The sequence below is a fragment of the Euleptes europaea genome, chromosome 20 (genome assembly GCF_029931775.1).
Source record: "Euleptes europaea isolate rEulEur1 chromosome 20, rEulEur1.hap1, whole genome shotgun sequence".
Taxonomy (NCBI): domain Eukaryota; kingdom Metazoa; phylum Chordata; class Lepidosauria; order Squamata; family Sphaerodactylidae; genus Euleptes; species Euleptes europaea.
Window position 1 is genome coordinate 23,012,665 of NC_079331.1, and position 10,261 is coordinate 23,022,925.

Sequence of the window (10,261 nt, forward strand, 5' to 3'; positions counted from 1 at the left end):
ATGGTCCCCATGAAGAAGCTGCACGAGGCATTCCTCAGGCTGGTCCTCCTGCCCGCGGGGGGCGCCACCAAGCCCAAGGCCTCCGAAGTGCTGAGCCAGCACCTGCTGCAGAGGGGCCTGCCCCACTGGACCTCCTTCTGCGTCAAGTACAGCGCAGTGCGCAACGACCAGTTTGGGCTCTCCAACTTCAACTGGGACGTGGAAGGGACGAACTACCACGTCCTGCGGACCGGCTGCTTCCCCTTCGTCAAGTACCACTGCTCCCGAGCGCCCTGCCAAGACCTGGCGATGCAGAACCGCTTCTTCACAACTCTTAAAATAATAAACTTAGGTGAGCATCGCTGTGGAACCTTCTGTTCCCAGGTGGAAGTGGTCCATATGAAGGGGCTTCCAGGTGCTGTTGGGAGTGCACCGGTTATTTCGGTTTAAAAGGCCTCAAACATACTTCCGTTTCTTTTTGAGAGGCTATTTCAGCTGAGGAAGGAGTGAAAATTACAGGATCTAATTTCAGCAGCATGTGCTGAACTACTGCTTCAACTCAGAGCATATTCATATTTCAGGCTTTTCCAGTGCACCTCTGGCCACTATGTAGTGCGATATCTGAGAATATTTTACAATTTCTTAGTGGGATAAATTGCACTGGGGAAGATTTGGGATGCTCCTGTATTGAATATGTGCCAGAAAAGTTGATAATGCTTTTCTGTGCCAGCAGGGTATAGTGGTTAGAGTGTTACATCTGGAAGACCCGGGTTTGAATCCCCACTCTGCCATGGAAGCTTGCTGGGTGACCTTGGGCCAGTCATACACTCTTAACCTAACCTACCTCACCAGGTTGTTGTTAGAATCAAATGAAGAAAGGGAGAATGTCAGCTGCTTTGAGTCCCCATTGGGGAGTAAAGCAGGTATAAATATCCAAATAAATGCAAATAAACAGTAAACACATGAAAGATGCACACACCCTCCTGAATAGCTTCCCTCAGGAGTCTTTATTCATGTGAACGTAGCTTAGTTCATCAGAGCAAAAAATATTGCCCAGGCCTGCACATGCCATCATAGTAGAAAAGAGCAAGAGTCCAGTAGCACCTTAAAGACTAACAAAATTTCTGGCAGGGTATGAGCTTTTGTGAATCACAGCTCACTTCTTCAGATACCTATGAGCTGTGAATCACAAAAACTCATATCCTACCAGAAATTGTGTTAGTCTTTAAGGTGCTACGGTACTCTTGCTCTTTTCTATTGCTACAGACAGACTAACATGGCTACCCATTGTGATCTATTACATGCCTTCACAGACAGGACTGCCAGATGGACAAAACGAGGATCTCCAAAGAGGGACCTGAGGATACCTTAACACAAGTACCATGCTTTGCTTAGAAGCTAGTGTGCTTCTGAAAAATAGCAAAATAATATCTTTTAACCCAACCAGGCAGTTTTCTACCAACTGTTATCACAAGTAAAATGTTGCCGGGGTGTGTGGTGTAGTGCGGCGCTCCTTTCTTACAACACAAAGCCCAGAAGAGGGAGACCAGCAGCAACCACAGCTCTGTGCTGCATTTCCCCAACTCCTCTAGAGTTCTGCTCTACAGCAGCTTCCAGTCCTGATGGCACGTATGTTCCTGATGTTTATGCTTCTTTTCTATCCACGTTAGGGTTTTTTTTTTTTTTTTTTGCTGCCACTGACTACCTACTGTTGTAAAGCATACCATCTAGGACTCTTTTTGACCTGTTCTTTGTTTGTTTTATAGGTATTCCTACTTTATTGTATGGAATTGGCTCCTGGTTCCTTGTCAGTGTCACAGAGACAGTTCACACACACCATGGCCCAGTGACTGTTTACTTCCTAAATAAAGAAGATGAGAATGCCATGTTCTAAGTATCTGCTTTCATGGACTGATTCTGTTGTGGCTTACATATTTTGAGAATTGTTTGCAAAAACACGATCATGGCTGGATTGTTATTTTCAGTCTAGTCAACGTTTGGAGGTTTCAGGATCCCCATTATTTCTTTGGCTCCATTTTGAATCCAGGAGACACATTAAGTACACAGTGGAGTATGATGTCACACAATAGAGTGACATATTCTGGGAAATGACCTGAATCTGTTTCTGTATGTAACTGTTTCTAGTTGCAAGGCAATAATGAAAGTGTATATTATTGAGAATTATTTCTCTTTATTGATCATACGTATGCTTATTCTCATACAACGGATGCAGTCTATTGTAATGCAGTCCAAATATGACTAATTTGTCTTCAAGACTTTTTGGGGGCACGGCTTTGATTTTTAAGAATCGTTATGCAAAAAGATGTCTTGATCCCATATAGCTTGGGCAGGTGCTTTAAAACTTCACATACTCATGTGTTGCTTCGTTACAGAATTTTTGTATGTTTGTACAATTCAGGGCATTGCTAAATTTAGTGGCATGTAGTGCTTAGGAATGGGTTTCACCCATATCGTTTGGGTACAAAGCAGCCAAAATAAAGCACTTTTCATCCTGAGCAGAGTTACACCCTTCTAAACCCATTGATTTTAAGTGGACATAGAAGGGTGTAACTCTGTTTAGGATGGCACTGTCAAGTACATGCTCTCATTGAAATCTGTGAGAGTTAGGTTGCTTAACTTGGCTGAATTTCGTCTGTAGTTTAGTTCGACATGTATCTTTAGTGCATTGAAACAATGCATACCCCTGATGAGAACTCCAGGTTGTCTTGAACTTCTGGTAGGGATTATTAATACTTAGTTATAATAAGCAGACTCTTGCTGGAGAGTCTAAAGGTTTTGCTTGCCAATCTAAGGTCTGCAGAAAAAATTGTTTACTTTAAATTAGGGTTTTACCAATGGCCTTCAGGAAGACAGATTTTTGCTATATTGCTAATACTGGAGATTTTTCTTTAAAGCATAAGACCAGCAGTGCAGCAAGTACACTAAAATACAGTGTAACATGTGCCTTTTAATATACTTGTAAAGGGATTCTCACACAGCATCCTAGTAATGCATTTGCTCTGCTTAACTCTAAATAAATCTGTAATCAAAGAAACATGCCAGTATATTTGGACCAAAGAATATTTCTAACACAAATTGAATAAATAGTTTACACAGTGGAGTGGCTGGTGTGTTATATTAAGCTTCATTAATAATAAAAGTGACTATTAGCATTTTGCTAGATTGGCTAGAACTGATTTTCCCCAATAACAGGCAAAATTAAATGAGTGCAGCTCGTAAGTTTAAAGTCAAATACTGCTCATTCATTGCTGCAGATTTTGTCAATACTTTGCTGTAAAGGTTTGGTCTCAACACAAGACTGATAAAATGGTTTTTAATTACCACACTATAAATACCGCTTTTCCTTGGTGTGGGCCCTCCACCAGCTGCAGCGTATTTGATTTCTGATAATGGAGACTGCTGACTTTGCTTACCTGTTTTCCAATAAGTGGAGGCAACATGACTCCTTGTCCATACAATGACGGGGTACCCTCCTTGGAGAACCTCTTTGACAAACTACCCTATTGATTCGGTACCATTCAGTGCTTCTTGCAGCATTAAATAGAGACTTGATTTCTTGCTCAATGCTCTCACTGTGTAACAATTAAGCAAATGTAATATTTTCTTTTATTACATGAAAATCAATAGACCTCTTGCACTTCTGGAGTTGATCATGGTGAAGGATGAACTTGTAAGATGGCTGAGGGCAGAGTTCAAATATAATAATAGTGCTTGTTGGATTCATTAGGACTAGTGCGTGACCTGTTGAAGCTCTTAAAGGGAATCTACGCTATTCATAAAATATAAGGTTTTCCTTGAATAGAGGTTTGAGAGAGAAGGGAATGTTTGTTCCTGTTCTGGAGGATTGCTGTTTTTGTTGTAGTGCTAATAGTGGCAGTCCCAGAATTCCTACTAACTAAATATTGCGCGGAGGGGCCGTGACTCAGTGGTAGAGCATCTACTTGGCATGCAGAAGGTCCCAGGTTCAATCCCCGGAATCTCCAGTTAAAAAGATCAGGTAGTAGGTGATGTGAAAGACCTCTGCCAGAGACTCTGGAGAGATACTGCTAGTCTGAGTAGACAGTACTAACCTTGATAAACCAATGGTCTGATTCAGCAAAAGGCAACTTCATGTATTAAGGTAAGGGCTGATTTCTACTTCTGCTTGTCCTACAGACATCTGTGGCACCAGGATAGTTGATCATGTAATCTGGAAAATGTTGGTGTGTTCTGTTAGTAACATGAGGCAGACTTTTCTATTGGCTTTTACTGACTGAAGTATTTCATCCTATTTTTACTGTGAGTTTCTCTATGTGTATGTGTATTGATAAGAATTTATATAGGGTATTCTTTGGAGCAAATGTTGGTCAGCCTAGGCCAGAAGACCCAAATTTGATTGACCCTATGGACACTTCTGGGATTTAGAGAAAGGATAGTAGGCACCGCCACAAAATGGCTGACATGAGGGACATTTCAGTATTTTTGCTTTTCTGGAGGTGGGGGTATCTGCCATTTAATTATATTTGAATTTACATTGGGGGAAGGTGGGTGTTGGATTTCTGCCAGATCTTTCCCTCATGTATATTTAAAAAAACAAACATGTTAAATAGTTCAGGAATAAAAGCTGAAGATTTTTGGTTCGGGTGGGGGAGAACAAGAATCCTTTCAAGTAATAAATTAATTGCCTGAATTAAGTAATATTTATCTAATTGAAATGAATTGTGGAGGTGGCCCTAATTATTGTTTGCAAGCCTTTGCATGGTTGGAGTCTGTGACAGAGAACTCCACTTGAAGTTGAAGCCAGTATGTTATTTACCTTTTTGGTCTGTATTTCATTTGGTGTGCAAATGAAGGTGTTCTGGATGTGGCAGGTGCAAGGAGGGTGAGATGTGCTTCCCTGGCTGAGACGGGCGGAGGGAGTGTGAAGAGGGCAAAGGAGGACAAATAAAACTTGCAAACGGATAGAGGAGGAGTCAGGAAGTGGAGCAGCAAGCAGGCACCAGGAACCACATGGGTGAGTGCCATGTTGAAGATTGCTGTACCCGTGAATGGTCATCATGAAGCTGACCCAAAGCTGTGTCTGGCCCCAAAGCATGCCCCGGACTCACGCAGGGCCATGCAGGGAGCAGGAACCCAGCCCTGACAGCAGGAGCACGCCAGGTGGCCCCCGTTGCCTCCACGCAGCGACTGGTGCTGCTGGATGACATCCTAATTGGATCTAGTGGTGTTTAGTCAAGCAATATAGAAATATAGTGAGCAAATAAATAAAACATCTTCTGCTTCAGAGTTTCTGGATTTTATAGCTTCCCACAAAACTACATTCTATAGAAAACAGGATAAGGAGGCATTATGGGTTCTTCGTTGGAGCTGAACCAAACATGTTGTGTAGGAAGCATGGTGGGGGTCTCTTATCACCATGTATCTTCAGCTTGGATCATGAGTGCCAAGGTGTTTCTGAGCACCCACTTGCTTCCTGTTTCCCAGCCCCTTCAACACTCCATTCTTATCCTCTTTTCAAATTCCTTGCTCTTCTTCATTCTCCATTGCCATCTCTCTCTCTCTCCCTCTCTCTCTCTCTCCCCCTCCCTCTCTCTCAGCTTCACCTCTATTTTATGCCACTTATCTAGGCAGCTACATGGTGCTCTAAAAGCAAGGATGGGGAGGGGAGCCAACCACAGCTGCATCCTGCATATCTAATAGGGTTTCCAACCTCCAGGTACTAGTTGGAGATCTCCTGCTATTACAACTGACCTCCAGCCAAAAGAGATTAGTTCCCCTGGAGAAAATGGCCGCTTTGGCAATTGAACTCTATGGCATTGAAGTCCCCAAAACCCTGCCCTCCTCAGGCTCCGCCCCAGTGATGGCAAAGAGGAACCTAGCAACTCTAACATCTAAGCAGTGGCAGATGAAAGGGTCGTGGGCATCTGAGTTTGAATCTTGGCTCTTATCATCTTTGTTAAGGTTATTTCCTTGGAACTACTTTACCACCACTACAACTACTCCATTACCAGACTGAAGAAAGGTGATGGGGAGGGACCCTCACTATGAAAAGTGACAGTACATATGCAAAGAGGTGGAAGAGAATGGAGGAATTCTGCTCCCCACAGTCTCAGCCAGGGAGAGTCAGCCCACCCTTCTAGCACCAGAATACTTCCATACGCAGATACGCATTCCCCAAATAAAATCCATTGTACACAGGCTTACGGACTCCTCGGGATTGACTTCAAGTGGATTCCCCTTTTCAGCTCACCAATCTCACAAAGACTTGCAGATGGTCTAAGGCTCAGGGTCCACCACAGCAGTCGTTTTTGTGGCGCCACCGACTAATTTATCTCAAAATTCCAAGTGGCCACAGGCTTAACAAGCCCCTGAACTAGCAACTGTTCTAAAATATGGAACAGTTGTGGCTGTTGGCCGCAGAGCCATTTTCAGCCAAGGGATTCAGGCTTGCATTTCTCAGATATCACAAAGAACCCATGGTACATACCAAACTGCTTTTCTGGTAGAGGAATTTCAGAAATCCCACTGAATGTGTGCAGAACCTAGGTACACATCCAATAAGCAAGAAAGTACTACTTCTTAATTGTATTTGCATGTTTGTACATTTAAGATGACTGAAATACATAATGACCTTTCAACTTCCAGGAAACATGATCTGCTCTATTCTCCTTTGAAACACAATAGGAATGGTCTTGTACCTCTTGCTTTAATTATCTCTTTCACTCTATAAGGGTGGTGTTTAAAGAGAGAGAGAGAGAGAGCATATTATAAAGGCCAGGAACTTGGTTGAAAAGCATGAAGAAACGAATACTGATAACTGAAACCTTAGTCCAAACTTGGTTGATAGGTATCTACTTTTCTTTTTCAGTGTTCCCCTCTTAAACAGTAATGACTAGTGGGAGCATCTTAACTTAAACAAGCGCTTAGCCTGACATCTTACCCGGGTCAACGGTCTCAGGTATCAGAGTTAAACTGTGTTACTGTAAATTAATGGAAAATGTAACTGTGCTTTGCTGAAAGATCAATGTCCAATAGAGGCCACATAATCAAATCTTGTTGCAATGATTGAGGTCCTTAATTGCCTTTCAAAGTTAAGGTGGTAATCAGCATAGGTTAAACTGATCTCTTTTTACTAGTTCAATTACATGCTAATGGCTGGTGCCAAGAAAGAATCTTTAACTATATGTATTAAATCTTACATTAGTAATGAAAAATTACTTAAGCTGCCCAGTCAATAAAGTGTGAGTTTTAATTACTATATTTCACTTTTAGACCTTTTGTGTGTTTGACAAATTTTGTCCACTAGAGATTTATCAACAATAACAGAAAGTGATGTTCCACAAGTATTGTTTACAAATCCAACTAGCTGGATTTCTTGGCTGTTTTGTGTATTTGTGTTAATGGATATGTCTTGCATGCATTAATGCCTGCTGATGTCAATATGTAGTGGTCTGAAGCACCTATGTTTGTATAAAGATCGATTTCTCCTACACTGCAACTTCTACAGCTAAACTTTGTTTTAACCAATACATGTTAAGTTATAAAAACTGAAGAAGCAAAAACAGCACTTGGAAACACTGAGCCAATGACTTCAGTAGAAGGCATGAGATAGTTCCTTTTGATAACTGGAACTGTACACACACACCCTTGGTTGGATGCCCATTTGTTTTAGCAAAGTTTTTTTAAGAGGTAAAGTTGCGGGTTCATTCACAAAATTTGGGCTAGTCCAAATTTACAAGAAATAGCAAAATGAACTTAATGACTTTCCTATCTTGGAATAAAATGGTGAATTGGCCCCTCCTTGTGAAGCCACAAACAGCATCTGAAGCTCTTTACTGAAGAAATCCCAGTGAATTCTGTTACCCAGATCTGTAGGATACTGTTTGGAATAGAAAGCAGAGACACAGACTCCCTAAAAAATGTTGTATGCAGTAAGTAAAAACTTGTTTATTTTCATTTATGGTTCAATAACCACTTCCAGAGTCTGGGCTTTTGATGAACTGGCAAAACCTGATCTTTGAAAACACTCTGTTCTATTATCCTGACCAGCAGAAAGTGAAACTGCATGCACAGATGAAGTAACTATACACTTACTTCATCATGAAATGAGAACCTAAGTGAACGAATTTAGTTTAAATTAGCCAGGATAATTTATCACAGACATATGTTTGCGCTGTGTAGATTTCTGTAGCTTAATTGTTTACATTAACACTTCATAATATGAAAGTAAATGTATGGTGGCATGCCTTATAAAATAATGAAATCAAAATAATGTGGGACCTGTTTGTGACAAATTGAGCTTAAATGTCTCCTGAGGAATTGCAAATGGGGCAGGAACCCTTTAGTTGAGGGTGTGTAGGTTCCAGCAGCTGTGAGAAAGTCGAGCAGAATTCAAGTGAGAAGTATTTGCTCTTTACAACACAAATGTGTATCTACTCACTCATATAAAAAAGCAATTCTGAGTGAGGAATGGTACCTGACTAGTCTTCACACTTGGTGTGTTTGTTGCTTTTCCAAGCAAGGTAGCACACGTAGCTAAGAGTTATTTTAATGACATTTGCCTCATTTTAAGCACAGTTTATGAGCTCTGGGCTAGTTCATTATAAAACCTTTCTTTCAATAATATTAATAATCCTAATTGAACTGAACTGCAAAATATGATGTAAAGCCGTTTCCAACACAACAGCCTGAGGTTTAAGAAAGGTTTCAATGTTAAAATTTAAATGTTAAGAGGCACACACGAAGGTTTTTTGTTGTGTTTGTTTGGAGGGGGAAGGAGTGGAATTATGAACACTATAAAGTGAATGTGCCTTAGTTAACCCAAATACATAAATCTATTTGAATCCTTTTTTGAAAAAAAATGACATTAAGATATGGTCATTATATGCCTTGTGATTCATGGTCTTTGTTACATACGCGCTTTGTAATATATGAATAATTTAGTAAGAAAAATCACAATAATTTTGTTGTTACTCAAAAATTTATAGGTTGGTAAAAACAATTACACAGCCCCCGAAGCTGGTGGTGGGAGGTTGAGCAGCATGGTTAATGTAGTCTAATCTGTACCTTTCACACTGAACGTTTTCAATAATAATGTAGCATCGATTGCATTTAAGCACCTTTTCATTTCGTTTTGCAAGAAAAAGGGCAGAATCCCCAGCATATTCCACTGAAATAAATAGTGGGGCACAAGGGAATCCCTGTACAGATAACATAATTGGTGGGTTCTTCACTAGTGGCCCTCTGGGAGCAGGGAATTATTCCTAGAGTGACCAAATTGTGCCTTTAGTGTAATTTTGAAGTAAGTTAGGAATGGGTAAAACACCTATTAAGACTAGTCTTGGTGGGGTGGGGCTGGCATATCCTTAGGGTTTCTGCTCCCACCCAGGTCACTTCTTCAGGGGAATCAAGAAAAATCAAATCAGATATGGAATGTTAGATATTTGTTAACTATATTTCCTTTCGGTGGAGGGAATTAAATCTTTCTCAAACCGTGCTGGATTCCAAAGGATCTGAATTTAGTTGGTTAGCATGCTCTATTTCAAAGAGCTACTTGAGGCCAGAATAGGCCTTTGGACAACAGACTGATGTCCCATATTGCAAACTGGTCCAAGGTTCTATTGCATAGGGCCAAAGGCCGTTACAAGAAGTAGTAGTAGAAGAAAAAGAGTTGGTTTTCATATGCCAGCTTTCTCTACCACTTAAGGGAGACTCAGACCAGCTTCCAATCACCTTCCCTTCCCCTCCCCACAACCGACACCCTGTGAGGTACAGTGAGGGGAAAAAGTATTTGATCCCCTGCTAAATTTGCGCGTTTGCCCTCTGACGAAGAAATGACCAGTCCATAATTTTAATGGTAGGTTTATTGTAGCTGTGAGAGACAGAATAACAACAGGAAAACCCCCAGAAACCCAGAAGACAAAAGTCAGAGATTGATGTGCATTATAATGAGTGAAATAAGTATTTGATCCCCTATCAACCAGCCAGGTTAGGGTTAGGGTTCTGCTGTCGACAGAAGCAATCCATCAGATTCCAAACTAGCCACCATGACCAAGACCAAAGAGCTGTCCAAGGATGTCAGGGACAAGATTGTAGACCTGCACAAGGCTGGACTGGGCTACAAGACTATTGCCAAGCAGCTTGGTGAGAAGGTGACAACCCTAACCCTAACTGTCAACCTCCCTCGGTCTGGGGCTCCATGCAAGATCTCATCTCGTGGAGTTGCAATGATCATGAGAACGGTGATGAAGCAGCCCAGAACTACACGGGGGGAACTTGTCAA

At 41.3% G+C, this 10,261-nt stretch overlaps 1 protein-coding gene across 1 annotated transcript; it reads left to right on the plus strand.

Annotated features, from left to right (window-relative positions):
• On the plus strand, positions 1-1,873 carry C20H15orf61 (chromosome 20 C15orf61 homolog). Its single transcript, XM_056865954.1, has 2 exons — positions 1-331; positions 1,746-1,873. Exons 1-2 carry the CDS (start codon positions 1-3, stop codon positions 1,871-1,873), a joined length of 459 nt encoding a protein of 152 aa, XP_056721932.1.
• Positions 1,874-10,261: the final 8,388 nt, after the last annotated feature.

Bases quoted from the DNA above. Each gene is read 5' to 3' on its own strand.
- C20H15orf61 (XM_056865954.1), top strand. From the start codon at position 1: ATGGTCCCCATGAAGAAGCTGCACGAGGCATTCCTCAGGCTGGTCCTC. The intron at 332-1,745 runs GTGAGCATCGCT...TTTGTTTTATAG, and splicing joins TCTTAAAATAATAAACTTAG to GTATTCCTACTTTATTGTAT.